This window comes from Engraulis encrasicolus, chromosome 13 (assembly GCF_034702125.1).
Source record: "Engraulis encrasicolus isolate BLACKSEA-1 chromosome 13, IST_EnEncr_1.0, whole genome shotgun sequence".
NCBI lineage: Eukaryota > Metazoa > Chordata > Actinopteri > Clupeiformes > Engraulidae > Engraulis > Engraulis encrasicolus.
In genome coordinates this window covers 20416177-20432699 of record NC_085869.1, presented here as the reverse complement: position 1 = coordinate 20432699, position 16523 = coordinate 20416177, and the positions used below count along the sequence as shown (strand labels likewise).

The following is a 16523-nucleotide window of genomic DNA, read 5'->3' as shown; positions in this document are numbered from 1 at the left end:
CTTGACACATATGTGAGCCATGCAACAGCATCATGTTGTACAGGGGCTTGGCCATACTTTTGTGTGCGATGAGAGAGAGAGAGGTGATCAGAGTTGAGGACCATTTAGCAGGCCACTCCCTGAGTCGTGGAGCCCAGTAGTCTCCACTTCTCCACTGTTTCAATTGAGTGCCAACAGAGCTGGGCGGGAGACGCGTCCTGGTTCATTCTACAAGGTGGATAAAGCCTCCAGTTCTGACCAGGGAAGGGGTATAAAGGAATCAAAGCCTGCGTACTTTTTCAAAGTAACATCTGGAACCTACATTTATTCACAAGAGTGGATTGAAGGAGGGGATTTCTTTGCACAAAAGGCAAGTTGTACTGCATCTTAAAACTTTCTCCAGGGTGCCTTGTCACCTTGGATAATTGGTTGTGGTGGCATAATGTATACGCAAGTATGCGCATAGTGTGCATAAGTTTAGATTTTGTGGCGTTGATGTTTTACAGATAAGGTTGGAGGTGTACTTTTATTTTATTTCCAAACATGTCAAGGGGGGTCGTTCAGCTTGGCCATTCACAGTTTCACAGAGTCTTTAAGCCCTCATAGCCTACATGTATAATATGCAGCTGGTGCTGAACTCGGCTGGACATATTTGTCAAAAAATGTTGTAAACGGGATAAGTGCATTATGTTAACCACTTCACACAGTTTATGTACAGTGCCCAGTAGTGGCTGAAGTGTTTAACATAATTCAGCATTAGCCCATTTTCTGTAGGGGGTTAGAGTTCAAATTCGATGAAAATTATGTATCGGTTATGACAAGTTTGGGAAGGCTGCCCAAATGTTTTCTATTATCCCTGACTTTTCTTTGATTTAACGGTTTACAGTGAATATTCGCCACCCTTCAAGGGGAAATGGAATTCCCTACTGTAATGTATAAGTAATGTCTACTACTCTGGTTTTGTAACAACAGATGCTATTTTGATACAAAGACTTGACAGCGGTTTTATCCCAATGCTGTATGCCTTTCCCAGTCAAATTTTGTGACGCCGACTGAGCACTTTATTGAGCTCTGTACAGGACTAAGCATGTGCTCCTTTGTGCGTCCTCATAACCGAACAGAACCTGGCACAATGCATTTGCGTATGGCAACCGAACAGTTGAACTGTAATCAGTAGATTAAAAGTTTTGATGATTCATGTATGCCGACCAAAGAATGCGTAAAAGCTGTGAATGGAATAGGATCCTCCACAATGGTGGAATAGGCTAGTGGTTTGAAGTGTTGTAGAGAGAACTTCACGAGTGTACCGGAGACAATGCACACAGTGCACTGCGTTGAGGAACATGTTTTTTGTCTTAAGCAGCAGGCTATTCCTTTTGCAGTGATTACTAGTCAGCCAATAGGCAATACAGCTTCCACATTACACTTTGTCCAGTCATGGTAAAGTATTATGCTACAAGTAGGCTACTACCATTTGGATAGTTCTAGGGAAATGTGATCAGATTTGCATGGCAACAGCGTGCAGCAGTTAAACAAAACAAAAAAGTAGTGCCTTTCCACGAACATACTTCATGCACAGTATTCAATGTGGTACTACACCCGCACAGCATTCTCAGCTAGAGCTAAACCCATGCATCTCGAGCAGCTGGTGGTTCTATTGATTATCCAAACGGGATTGGTTTACGCATGCTTTATGTGTGGTGCATTGGCAAAGTTTCAGCAGAACAATTGAACGGCTATCCCCCTCAACAACAGGCATTATGGCCAACATATTCTATTGTCTCTGTCGCATGTATGGGATGAAGTTTGAAAACTTCTTTGCCAACATTGGGGGAGTATTGTGAAAAGTCCACCTGTGCTGTGCTGTCAATTGTGTTTGCATGCATGATGAACTGCGCTCATCCAGCACAAGCCGTCTGGCTCTGCCATCCAGTCGCTCTAGGTACTCCCAGTCAAGATTGTTCTCCGTTGTGGTACCCAAGTGGTGGAACAGTCTCCCAGAGGCAGCAAGACTAAGCACATCTCTTGTAACCTTCAAGAAACAACTAAAGACATTCCTCTTTCGAGAGAATCTACTAGACTAATGCTTGAACTGGCCTTGCCCCAGGGCAGACTCCTGACATGATGTTTAGTTTAGTTTAGTTTAGTTTAGTTTAGTTTAGTGTGTGTGTGTGTGTGTGTGTGTGTGTGTGTGTGTGTGTGTGTGTGTGTGTGTGTGTGTGTGTGTGTGTGTGTGTGTGTGTGTGTGTGTGTGTGTGTGTGTGTGTGTGTGTACTCGCTATTTACTCTTTATATTAAAAAAAAACCCTAACCCCTCTTTGCAACTGCACCTGTTGTTTTGTATATCTCCTGTGCACTTTGTATTTGCTTGTGATGTTGGCTTGATTATGTCCTCTTTTGAAGGTCGCTTTGGTTATAAAGCGTCTGCCAAATGCAATGTAATGTAATGTAATGTAATGATGTGGCTTATCAAACCTTGCCACATCACTGTAGTGCTGTCACACCATCATGGCACTGCCCATATGTGTGGTTATTAGCAAGCAAATGCATGCTTGTGAATTGGTTAGGACAAATGTTTTTGAGCCACCTCAGAAGTAATGCAATCTGTGTGTGTGTGTGTGTGTGTGTGTGTGTGTGTGTGTGTGTGTGTGTGTGTGTGTGTGTGTGTGTGTGTGTGTGTGTGTGTGTGTGTGTGTGTGTGTGTCACCACACTCACTACCTTGAGCTTCCCTTGGCTTTTGTCAGATATCAGTGCCCATTGTATAGCACATTCACAAATGTCAAAAACCTATTTTTTATATTCTGTAAGATGATCCCAGCTTTGCAATTTGACACTGGACGTTTCAGTGCAGATGAGGTGCAGGAAAGGAGCCTTTTTTGATGGAAAAACAGACAAAATACATTTTGTAATGTTCCCTCCCCAAATGGTGACAGGCCATACATTCTCAACACTGCAGCCAAAGAAAACATGTCACGCATACGCTGCCCTCACATGCAGTCAAAATGAGTTTGGTTCATTTGGTGTACTGCATTATTATGTCCCTACGGTCCCAAGATCATGTTAAGCAGAAAAGCAACACCAGAGCAAGAATAAGTGCCTCGGCCCTCCTGGGAGACTGTCACATAGAGTAGAACATGCACACGACACGAGTGCTCTATCCCTGTTCTCTCTCTACCATGGAGCTAAATGCACAGGAAGGGGGTCGAGGAGAGGAGAGGAGTGTAAGCACAGTGCCCCTTTTTTGTGGGGGATGGTGTGTTGAATAGGTAGTGCTGGGTTGTTGGCCAACAAGTACTGTAAACATACAGTGTGTGGTAGACAGGGCCGCTGACAGCGTAGGCTGGGCCCGGGACAAAGACATCTGAAAGTGCCCCAGGCCCATTACATGCAATGTAACGAGGAACCATTTCTGGGCCCCCAATCTGCTTAGTCGTGGAACAAGTGACCCCTTTGCCCCCCCCCCCCCCCTTCACTGGTGGTAGAAGGTTTCCCTAAGGGGGCAGTGAGTGTGCCCAGGGGCAGGCTTATTGCTCTGCCTCAGCTTACCACCACAGCAGCATTGGGGCAAGTGGGCAGCTTATGTCTTATCTGTCAGGCAGGTTATCTATCTCCTGCCTTCTTTTGATGACACGCCCTCCTACTGTCCTGATGCGCAACCCTTTGATAATGGATAGATGAATAGTGTCGTAAAAGAAAATGTGAATTGGCAAAGGCGAGTAGTAAATCCAAAACTGATTGATCTTTAGACACTTCTGTGGAGGCAGGCATTCCAAGGTGAAAGCCATTCATCACAACGATTTTTGACGCGTGTCAGATGGTAGAAGGGGAAAAAAAGCAACTGTCATTCTTCATAATCGCACAGGTCTGTGATGTAAAAATGAGTAGGTCAGGTCGCCCATGCCCTTTATAATGTCACTCTCTCTGACCCCGTCAGACCCTGTTTTGTTTTTGATAATAAATCTGGGAAGGAATGCAGGACTTGGTGGTCTATTTGCCATTGGGTTTTTTTCCACGGTTATTCACATATTTTCGGGCACAGTTCAGGGAACCCCACTGTTTTGCCTTGTTTTTGAAGATTATGAATTGCAAGTACATTTATGAAGTAGTATCAAGAAGACCAAGACCAGAAGAATCAGTAGAGAGGTGTGTTGTTCAATGAGATTCATGTACCAGTATATTATTTCTAAAGACCGATGGCACATCATTTCTGCTGGCCCTTTTGAATGTAAAATGTGCCAAAGACAGACATCATACCGCCTCTTCTTCAGCATTTCCCCGCCCATACGTAGCTGTCCTCCCCCACCCCCAGTTCATTGTCTGTCTCAGTTATATGAGTCAACCAATGCGAGTTCGGTGGCAAAAGGGGGTTTTTCCAGCCAGGGTCGAAATAAATACTTCAGGAGTGCATAAACTCTGGCCAAGTTGAGCTCACACAGTGCTGTGGAAAAGTTCATCTCCCAAGGGTTTACATTGGCACTCAAATATGCAGTGCCTCAGCGTTTCAGGCCATGCCAAGCCCCAGGATCCAGGGGGGAAAAAAGTGTTCCCTCTTTTCTGGTTGTAACTATCTAGACTGCCTCTGTCCGGCAGCACAGCTCTCCCTGATCCTCCTCTTCTGACTCCCCTCTGACTTGTGGTGTTGTCATCTAGCTATGCACACTCAGCATAGCCTGCTCCAACAAGGTTAGCACTTAATTACACCCTTAATGGCCTTTAATACTTTCACCTCGTGTGTATGGATATTGCATGTTTTAATAACTGCTTTTGCACACAACACCGCAGCAGTGGGTTTTGTGCTGCATTTATGTTTGCTTGAGCGTTTAGTCTTCAATCGAAGAAGTTCGGAATTGAAATCGGGTCTTGGTTGCAAGCTGGGAACACAGGACATTTTATTTCAGAACATTCTGTGTACTCTTGCCTCGTCACTATTAAGTGACTTGGTGATTAACTTGGCCAGTCCTTGTCCTACACAACTCTAGATGTTGTGTTTTTGAGTCCACTCATGGTTATTGAGTGTGCCGTCGTGTGCCCCAGGCTGAGACGAGGGAATTTCTCTTAAACTAGCATGAGGGGAAAATCACATGTGGCACCACTCCAGGAAATCTAAATTATATATTTCTTTAGCTGTGCACTTAAAAATCAAGGGGCAATGGGTAAAGTGTAGTCTGCAAAGGTGAATGAGTGTTCTACGGCAATATTCCATGTGACATGTGCAGGGCCGGATTAAGATGGCTTGGGGCCCCATTGGCTACAGGTTGCTGTGGGGCCCCCAGAAAGCAAATTTCACGACAAATGCTAGGCTAGGCTGCAGCCATGTCTAGTCTGTGCATTAATCCGGCCCTGGACATGTGCGCAGGTCATGCCTGCTGCAACTGCTCCATTAATCTTCCTGGTGCGTGCGCAGAAGTCATTTGCGCTCAGGGTACTTAACTTTTAATAATGGCTCTGTGCCAAATAATAGGTTATTATTTACTATGCCTGTTTGGATAGCTATATTTGGTGCACTTAATTAACGGAAAAGGACAATACTGCGTTCAGTGCCAATAATATGGCTGCCATATTGTCATTGACACTTGAATAACTTGTTTTGGTACCCCTTGTTATTACTTAATATACAGAATGACCAGGAGATGCAAAGATGATTATAATCACTTGTTGAATGTCGACAACATGCGATCAACTTAATTTTACACGTCAACATTCTCTGTATTTGGTACTCAGTGGTATACTTAACAAGACATCAGCGTATTGTTTTAGTCAGGTTCTGACTTTTGCAGTGTTTGTTATTTCTAATTATTAGATTGGGCTTCTCGATGTAATGACATTAGATAATGATTTAAGACCCAGACTTATGCTCCTACATCTGAATCCAAAATCTTTCTCCCTAATTGAACGTGGGTGAAGTTGCTGGTAGAGTGGTCAGTGGTAAAAGTTGGTGCACCCCTCGACATCTAGTCACATCTCCATTAACTCACTGTGGTCTGAATCAGGTCTTGCAGAAAGCCAGTACTATCAGTTCTTTATTAAATGTCAAAGCACAAAAAGATTGAGCAGAGAGCTTGCATAGTATTGCATCCAACTTTGCCATTAAAAGGCAAATGACAGTATTTGCTCTTTTGTCTGCACACAGTAAAACACATTTGAAAAGATATGTTTGTTTCAGTCCCAAATCCCAAACATGTGGTACTTGGACTCTTCGCTGACAGTCCTTGTACGGCTGAGTTGACTGAGAACCACTGACACAGCAGCGAGATCAATGTGATGAGGAGCTGTCAAAGCCTCGGCCACATTTTACTGAAAGCTTCATCCCCAGCCAGTGGATTACTAGAGCGGGGAGAGATATGGAAATGAAGCTAGACCGGGAAGAACGTGCACTGACACTACCTCCAGCCAAGTGGGTTTATCAGCCCATAACATAGAATCCTTCTGGCTGAGCTAAGCTGAGAGAAATGCTGCTGAAAAAGGGATACAGAGGAATTTGTTTCTCGATAGCTTTCTGAAGGTTGCTATGCAGCAGCACCATAGAAACAACTTAAATAAAAAACTTGGAATTGTCTTCTCACCAGGGAGGTGGATTTAGGACCCCGTCTCACGTTTGGAATTTCTGTTTTTATGCACGTTTTTATAGTGTGGGAATGCCATGAAATTAGGCCCTCTTTCCACTACAGTAGTCAGGTTCTTACAGTAGCACAGAAGAGTGAAACACAAATCAAGTTGTTGAAGTAAGAAAGCAGAGAAGGTGTTATGCTTTAGCTTTGTATACCAGAGCATCAGAAATGGCAGCTAAATCCATTGAAATTGACTTGACTTTTAACATTTACTGACACAAATAATAACTCAAGTACAATCATGAAGGTACATAAAAGTACAGTTAGGTCATCTGAAAGGTGGAACTTTCTGAAGTCTTGATATGAAGTATTTTCCATGAATGATATTCAAGATCATCGTTTATCCTTGTGCTTGTGTGATTCTTGAATATAAGTTTGGCAAAGTGATCTCTTCTTGGGTCTGTGATATGGACAGTTTGGTGATGTATTTTTTATTGTGACAGAATAGTAGTAGAGAGACAGGAAATTAGCAGGGAGGGAGGAAGAGAGAGATGGGGAGGGTTTGGCAAATGACATCAGGCCGAAATAGAACCTGGGTCGCGGGCCCTGCCGTGGCCAACCGGTAGGGCACTCGTCTACCATGCGGCTGACCCGGGTTCGATTCCCGACCCTGGTCCTTTGCCGGCCCTTCCCCGTCTCTCTCTCTCTCCCCACTCGCTTCCTGTCCCCTCCCCACCTTCACTGCCCGATCATGAATAAAGTCAAAAAGACCAAAAAAATATAAATTAAAAAAAAATAGAACCCAGGTCGCCAGCGTAGCAGTCGAGTGCCCAGCCGATTGAGCCTGGACTGGGCCAGTTTGGTGATGTCTAGGGGGCTGTAGGCATCTGAGCTCTTCAGTGGTACAGCTGTGCTGTGTCAGAGCCTGCTGTGTCAGTGACTCCACTCCACTCCACTCCAGTGCTGCCAGATTGGGCTGTTTCCCACCCAATTGGGCTGATTAGAATGGCCGTGTGCGGGTAAAAATGGCAATTTAGCAGAAAAACCTGCCCAAATTTTGCCATAGAAAGTATTAGAATTGGGCGGGATTTTGTGCTTCTAGGCAGGTTTTGAGAATTTTTTGGGCTGGAAATCATCAGCCTCATCTGGCAACCCTGCTCCACTCCACTCCGAACCCGTTGCCTGAGGATTCATTCCAGCCTCCTCCCTGGGCTCTCTCTGCATGTCCTGTGGTGGAATGCCTGAATTTCACAACCCCCCTTTACTCAGTCAGCCAGACTGCAATGATGACACTGTGTGTGTAAATGCTTGCCTGTGCTGTGGGAACTTTTCTGGCAGGCGGAGCCGAGATGTTTGTGTTGTGTGTACATAGCTTGCTTTTGTTGACGAGTTGGTAGTAACGGTAGTAAAATTGGTCATCTGCAGTGCAGTTCAGAGTGGAGCCTTGTGTTGTGGTTGTTTTCCTGTTGATGGTACAGTGCGTCCTGCAGAGGATGAGTACATGAGGTGGACGAACGCTTCTGACAATGGAGGGGAGAGCGATGTCCCATCAGGCTGGCCTCCCCTGTTTTAACAGGGGCACACAGGCTTAGGGGTTCACTAAAGCCCCTGTATCAGGCCGGTGAATGTGGCCAAGGCCTCCCTTTATCTGCCCGGCTATAGCTCCTGGATTAGTTGGCCAAAGGAGAGCAGCGAAGAGGGGGAAAATGTGCCTCCACCAGCAGTGTCTTTGTGTTTTTCCCCTGTCCGTCGTTTTAGCCATAGACCCTTTCAGCCCCGGCCGGCTGTTGCACAAACATATTCAAATATAAGTAGAGGGACATGAGAGACGGCATGGCATGGACATCAGCGTTAGAGAGAGAGAGAGAGAGAGAGAGAGAGAGAGTCGTGCATTAATCGCATTGTGTTTGTTCACTAGACTGACTGAGTCAATCCAAGCAAGTATGGGTGGAAAAAGCAGCTCTGCATTGAGAAGTGATTTTGGGAAAGCCAAGGGAATAAGCCAAGGTCAAGAGCAGGCTTCTTCCTCCGTTACATAATGCCCTTAGGAATTCCTCATGTCCATGGTGCTCTGGACAGATTTGTACGAAGACGGTCAAAACTGTTCCCCCTCCGCTCTGAACCCACCGCTGAACAAATAACAGCCAACAAGAGAGTTTATTTGAGTTGTCTATGTTTAGAGTTTGTTATACTACTCGGTTGATCAGAGTTGCTCCTGAGATGAACCCCCCAAAGCTAATACATGCACTGCTGTTGCATATGTATTCAGAATGTCTAACATGTCTCGGTATTCACTCAGTAAATGCATTCTTTGCTGACATAGACATGTACTGCTGTTTAGTGTTTACGTCAAATGATTGTTGAGGTACCCTCAGTGAAGATCATTTGAAGATCGTTTGTTTATTATGTTTTTGTCTTCTGCAGGGGGCATCATGTCCAAGATGGAGGTGAAGACGTCACTTCTCGACGGCATGATTGGGGTGGGGGACATGGTCCTCCTCGAACCCCTGACTGAAGAGTCCTTCATCAACAACCTGAAGAAACGCTTCGACCACAATGAGATCTATGTAAGTTGCTTAAACACAGACCTTTTCACAATACCCAAACATCACTGAGAGCTGTGTGGTGTTTGCATCCTGTTAATGTTCTCTGCTCTCTTTGAAATGGTCATTCTTAGTTCGCTCTCAGTTTATCTTACTGTCACAGTGATTGGTAGAATAATGGTAGTAGTGATCACGTGGTATAGATGGTTTCATGGGACGTTTGCTTGTTGCTTGGTGGCATGATCTGGCCTGAAGTGTATTTCCGGTCTGCTAATGTTTTGATAGGCTGTAATCTGTCGGCCCTGCCAGTATAATTGCAAACGGTTTTAATACTCTTTAAAAAAAAACAACGTAATTTTTCACGATCTATCTTAGAGGCTGGTGTAGCAAGATTGAGAGTTTACAAGTGAAAATTGAGAAGGACCTTTTGCAGATGAAAAAGATGAACTCAAAGACTTAAAGTACAACTCCTGCGAAATTTAACTTCCAGTTCAATTGCTCACTCTACCCCTGATTTGCCAGTACCCAACCCAATGACGTGGCATTCCTTTTGTTTCAACCCTTCCCACCATCCAGGCCATTCTAATGGGGACAGGGTTTGTTTACATTTTTAACAAAGCCTCTTAACATATCCTTCCAAAATGTATCCTGTATTGCTTACCACTACCATCAAATTCTGATTATTCATAAGGAGTAGGAAAAGAATACTTTTCATAAATGAATAGGTGAGTCCTCTCCATGTCTGACATTTTGAATTTTCAGTAATAGACATTTTTAGCTGCAAAACGTGCTGCACTTAAGTCATATTAATAAATATTTATTTATTACTAATATATTCATGAAGACAGCAAATATGATAACAGGCAGCACAGTTGCAAAGAGCAACATAGTTGCAATACCCACTCTGGTCACAATCCTAACTACTGTACCTTTGAGACGCTTCTTAAAAAATGTACAAACCATGCCCCCATAAGAATAACTAGGATCTCAGAAAGGGCTGAACGAAAATATGCCACGTCGTCGGGTAATGACAAGTCAATGGTGGCGTGAGCAATACAGCTGCATGTTGAAAATGGCAGGAATTCTCGTTTAGATTTGACTGTCTTTCAGAACTCAAGATGGAGGTTAGAGGTTTTATGTGCGGCCTGGTTTCTGCTAAGACTGCACATCCAGTTGGATCAGGTCATAGTTCACAAAATTGCAAGACATTAATGTGGCATTATACCTCATCAGGCTCGTACGGCCTCAAGGCCAGCGCAATCAATAGTGATAAGCTATCTGTCCTGTAATATTATATAACAGGCAACATAGCCCACCTGTAGAATTACAGATTATGTGGCTGTGCCTTTAGAACCTCTAAAAAGTTTGTTTTTAAGATACGTTGAATTTTTAGTTTGTGCTTGAAAATTGTGATGAGTGTGGGAGCATTTGCCTTCTATCACCTTTCCCCTCATTTGCTCCATGTCATGGAGTCATCCATAAAGCCCTAACCTACTAAATTTAGAACTCCTTTGTGTCTAGTCATGTTTACAGAAGACTCTTGTTACCAAAATAGTCATTAGTCAGTAAAAAAAAAGTCCCCAATTCCCTGACGCTCCATTGTCCTCAAATGTCCTTCGCAATTCTCCTACAAGCACTCCACTCTTTGGAAGTCCTCTCACAGGAGCCGTGGCTTGCTAAAGAAATGAACCGTGCAGGGGGAAAAAACATTCAATATAGCCTATCAGGTCAGTCAGGAATGTGCATGATGTTTCAAATGAACTGGAAGATCCAGAGCAGTGGAGCTCTGGAGGATGGTGAGGATGATGATGATGATGAGGGTTTCTTCTCGGCCCGCCACCCTCTCTCCTTTCCCACTCTGCTACTGTCGCCCGCCCTCCGCCCTCTCAGCACAGAGAGAAAATGATGGCCCTTCCACTGTCCTCAGGCACTCCGCTCACTGTTCCCAGCCTGCAATGCACTCTCTGCTTCTTGGGTCCACTGCCCAAAGCCTCAGCTCTGGAGAGCGCGTGCTCCCTCTTGTTCTCTAAGCTTAGTAAGGCAGACGGCCTGGGGATGATGTCATTTGTGGTAGTCAGCCTGTGGATCTCCTCCACCCCTTGGCCGTATAGAATCCAGAGCTGGAGACTGTGCTCGCCCCGCTTTGCATGACCTGCTCAGCACAGTGCACGGCTATGTCTAACGCCTGCCATATATCTCCATTGGCGTGACGCTCTAAGTGGTAGTTTGATCACACTGCAGACATTTTTCACTCCTTTATAGTTATGTTTCGCTTTTGTTGTTGTCTTATGCAACAGCCCTCTGCTGAGTTGCAAGGGCTCTTTGAATAACTGCTAAGATAACAATATTTTAAGCAAACATGAAGGCCTCGAAAATAGAGCGAAATAATTTACTGTTCTGCTCCCCATATTTTTCAGAATTGTAGTTCAGCGTGTTAAGAATAGTTCCACAGTGTTGTAATAATACATATCAGAATGATGAAGGAGTGCTGGACTTCCAAACTTGTCCTTTCTTTTACTGGAAAGAGTAGGCTTGACTCCTGGCAAGAACGTATTCAACCGTTGGCCTTGTAAAAACTGATAGTATCTCATTCACACAAATAAGAGTAGTAGTTAAGTAAAGTTTTAGCCATCCAAGACCCATCATTTGCATGAGGTGTGGCGTTACCTTTGACTGCACGGAAAACTGTTTGGTTTCTGTGGGCCGGCTTGTGAGGCGAACGGAGCTTGCGGCAGGGAGATCAGAGGTAGACAGGTGAAGCGCACGCTTGCTGTCTAATTAAAGTCTACTAGATGGAACACGCAGCCAGCCATAGATGTCCACAACGGCACGCTTCTATCTTAAATTAATCCATCCAAACCAGCAATTAGATGTAGCCTTTGATTATTTCCCTTTTAACAGCTCAGTGTGATCACAGTTTGCACGTCTTTGTAAGTTTAGGCAAAGGTTTAAGTGAATTACAAAATGTGTTTTATCAAGTTCAGTCCATGTCTTTGCTCACGTTCAGTGCTTCATGATTAATTAAAACACATTCAAACAAATCAACTCAAATCTGAACTTCATCTCCTTAAATGTAACATTTAGTCATCATTTATGGAAAACGGACTGTGACTAAAGTGTTCCTTGCGTACTAAAAGTTGTCAATGATGAACATCAGATCAGCACTGAACAGTTTTCTGTTTCCTGGAGTGCGTCCATATCAGTACATTCAGTGCCATGATCAGCATTTGGTTAGGAGATGGATATTGGAAAGAAAAAAAGCACCAGGTCTAATAATCAAATACATACTTATCACATTTACGCTATGTTACCTAACTTATCTGTGTTGAAGCTTTATGAATCTCCAACTCGATGATAGTGTTAAGACGCCCCCGGTCCAAGCTGCACTTTGAACCTCTCTGTCATTAATGGACACATCATAAAACGCCAGCCCACTGATGACTTCATCTCACGTTGACATAAACGTGCCCCTTTCCCCAGCAGCACCGGTCAATGTTTACTGTACTTCTGGTTTCACACCAGTGGTTGTCAATGGCCACTACCAGGGCTCTAAATTAACACCTGCCAACCAGTCAAATGCGGGTGAGAATTTAGTTAGGCTGGAAGAAAAGAGAACTTACTGGCCACTTTGGCTGGTAGTGAGTGTGCTGTACATGTGTGACTAGAAAGATTTAACATTCCCCAGCCAAATTGGTTAGTGATGGAAAAACTTTAATTTATAGTCCTAACCACTACCAATGCTATCAAGAGCAGTAAGATGTGTATGCCTAGTGTAAGGTTTTATGTGTGTACTAGATTGACTATTTGTCATTTTTCTCCTAATGTGCAATGAAGTGGAAATCAGTACACTCTGTAATGCCTTGTTTACATGGAGATGGCGAGCGATACAGTTGGCAAACCATCCCCTTTTTTATTTGTTTTTCTGTCCACTGTCACTGAAAGGCCCCCCCATTAGGTACCTCCCATATACTTTGGACAATAGGCGGTGGGCCAGAGCTACCCGTTGCCATGGCGAAGGCCTGGTCCTCCATTGGAGAGGTTTATGCAACAGGCACAATACAATGGGACACGGAGGGGGTCCAAGCAGCTGTGGAAGGAACAGCAGCTTTGAAACGGTGACAATGGCTTCCGCTCCTGCTCTCAAGGCATCTGCCACATTACCACAGATGTTCAAGAAAAAACACAGACAAAGTTTGTGGCACTTGCGTACACAGTGGCATCCTGTGGACTGTTGAATGACTTTCCTAATAAAATTGTATCTTAACTCTTTGCAACATGACTAAGTTAGGAAAAGAATTGAGGCGAACACAATGGCTGATATTCTTTTCATATATTTATTTGTTTTTGAGATAGGACGCGAGTCGGGAGAGACGGTGGAGGATTGGTGAAGGACCCTGGCTGGAGTCAGACCCGGGTCACCACCATAGCAGTCCAATGCCCAGCCATGAAAGCCATAGTTGGGCCCAATGGCTGATATTGAAGCCAGAAAAAATATAAATACTCAATGGAACTGAAGTAGAGTTCAACAAATGTTTCGGGCCTAGCCCATTGTCAAGAGACGTGTGGCAAAGTGGTGCGGTCCTTTAAGGAGGTGACCCTTAAAGGTCAGTTAAGAAGTGATCCTCCATTAATCCACTCTTTTCAGCATGTTCATGCCCTCTTGCTGGTTTGAAAGCCAGGGGTCAAGGTGCACAGGTCTGTGGACATTCTGAGCAGATGGACGGCTTGGCTCTCCGCAGCCGTGGCTTTTCCGCGCGGAATTCCGCACATTTTTCCTTTGTTTTTGCGTCTCCTCTGTGCACGCTGGCCCCCGCATGCCTCAACAATGCCCCAGGAATTCCCAGCTGGAAAGTGCCGACGGAGGCAGGGCAGGGCAGGACAGGGCAGCGCTGGGCTCCGCTCACCTCACCTCAGTACGCAGCTGCTGATGCCCCCCTGGGTGGGGTGTGGAGGAAGGGGGGGAGGGAGTGGGTTGTTTATGGTTGCATTTGGGCTTGGGACGCTGCTTTGCGATTGTTTGTTTGTGGAACCTGCAGTGACAGTCTGTGTGGCTACTAGAGACGGCTGCAGGGTGGGTGGTTGTTGGTTGTTATTGTTGGAAGGCTTCATGTGTCACCAACGTGACTGAAGGTTTCCTGAGGAGGATGCATTAAGAGCAGGTGCACTTTGTGTGGGTGGATAAAGTGTGGAGAGTTGTTATGCAACTGTACATATGTGATGTAAGCACAAGTACCATCCATCATCATTTGGTTTCTAATGTGTTTTTCTCTCTCACTGTGTGTCTTTTCTCTCGTCTTTCTCAATCTGTCTCTCCCTGTCTCTCCCTGTCCTCTCTCTCTCTCTCTCTCTCTCTCTCTCTCTCTCTCTCTCTCTCTCTCTCTCTCTCTCTCTCTCTCTCTCCCTCTCTCTCTCTCTCTCCTCTCTCTCTCTCTCTCTCTCTCTCTCTCTCTCTCTCTCCTCTCTCTCTCTCTCTCTCCCCTCTCTCTCTCTCTCTCTCTCTCTCTCTCTCTCTCTCTCTCTCTCTCTCTCTCTCTCTCCCTCCCTCTCCCTCTCTCTCTCTCTCTCTCTCTCTCTCCAGACGTACATTGGCAGTGTGGTGATCTCCATGAACCCCTATAAGAACCTGCCCATCTACACACCCGACAAGGTGGAGGAGTACCGCAACAGGAACTTCTATGAGCTCAGCCCCCACATGTAAGTCCCAGGAATCAAAGTAGTCAAAGTCTATTTTAATGTGAAATTGTATATGAAGAGTTTATTTGCAAAACGGTGTATCCACCATTTTTGACTTTTGCATTTCATTATTGAAAATGACTGTTCAGAGATCCTATCACCTATGTGTGAATTATTTTGCATTATACAATGCAATGGAATACTCAATACAAAAATGACAATTTCCCAACATTCTACAAAATGGAGAAACACCGTTTTGCAAACAAACTCTTCATATATAACAGGCATTGGCACAGAAGATTGAAATTGCTCAGCAATGGCACCAACTTGACATGTTTGCAAGCCCATCGGTCATGAAGTTCAATGCATACATTTTAATACAACCAGCCAGTGCTATTACCATTTCAGCATCTGTGGAATATCCAAGGACAGGTTTGGAAAAATCATGACCACCAAAACAATGCACACCACATTCAGCAGTCAACGTTACACTCTACAGTTTTTGTGTACAGCGTTCTTTCTGTCCAGCAAATAACCATATGTTGACTGAACATAACAGCTGGACACGTCTGCCAGAGTCCACCCAACCCCCATTATACATTTCTATATGCTCTAAGGAGGTACAGTCGAGATGTGACTGCACTTATGTTTACATGTGCGTGACAATGGCATGTATTACTGTTGTCTTAACACTACACGATGATGCTTTTAGCCAGTGAGAAGCCTGTGCATCTGTTTTGTTGCTTGCCAGTGGCATATAAGCCCCCTGCGCTGTAGCCTGGCCAGATAAAATGATCAGCGGCTATGGGGCCTCTTGGTCTGACAGGAGAGAGGATCGTATCCGACCACAAACACCCCCTCCTCCCCCAGGGACACAGAGCGGAAGAGGGGGCGGGGGCGGGGGGGTCCTGGTCCACACTCTCTGCCTCTGTCAATGCCCTGCCACACACACACACACACACACACACACACACACACACACACACACACACACACACACACACACACACACACACACACACACACACACACGAGTAAGTGGCCATCTGTCTCTCTGCAGCGCTGCCAGACTGCCAGAGTCAAACAAAAGAAGTCTGCTTCGTTCAATTAGCCAGAGATCGCGTGGCAATCACTGCACTGCACTGGAGAGAGCAGAGCAGAGCAGGGCAGACAGAGCAGAGTCAGAGTAGACACACCACACCAGCAGCTTTGTGGGGACACAGTAGCCTGGTTCCGTCATGCCCCTGCTGAGTAGTAGGGCTGTAACGATATTGTATCGAACCGAGAAATCGTGATACACAGAGTCACGATACTGTATCGTGATACAAAGAGGCAGTATCGTGATACGCCCTTTTAACGTTTTGATACCCATCTGCCCAGAAAACAACCACATGATATGAAGTGATAGTGCTTCCAAGCATCATCATTATTATATAGAAACGTTTAAACATTATTTGTAGCCTCTTGTAACCTATTCTACCTTTGAACTATCATAGTTTTTATTCATAAAGATTATAATGTTGGCAAATGTAAAATCGAGGGGTGTATCGAACCGTAGGTCATGAATCGTGATACAAACCGAATCGTGAGTTGAGTGTATCGTTACAGCCCTACTGAGAAGACATGCGCATGAGGAGGGGTTTTAGTCAAAGCTGCAGGCCAAAGTGATGAAGCCGTCTCTGGTACCAGGCCAAGACCACTGCAGAAACTAACCTAACCTCAGTCTGGTCCACTCTCCCACTCAATCTTCATAACTCTGTTGTGGCCAGAGAGCAGTTT

At 44.9% G+C, this 16523-nt stretch overlaps 1 protein-coding gene across 4 annotated transcripts in view; it reads left to right on the top strand.

The window, feature by feature from the left end:
• Positions 1-86: 86 nt before the first annotated feature.
• Positions 87-16523, top strand: part of myo1b (myosin IB) — an 82165-nt gene continuing 65728 nt past the window's right edge. For all 4 annotated transcript variants that reach the window (XM_063213425.1, XM_063213424.1, XM_063213423.1 and 1 more), the window contains exons 1-3: positions 87-349; positions 8953-9095; positions 14650-14765. In XM_063213425.1, the coding sequence (XP_063069495.1) occupies positions 8961-9095; positions 14650-14765 (251 nt within the window). In that variant the 5' untranslated portion in view covers positions 87-349; positions 8953-8960. The remainder of the gene's footprint in view (positions 350-8952; positions 9096-14649; positions 14766-16523) is intronic.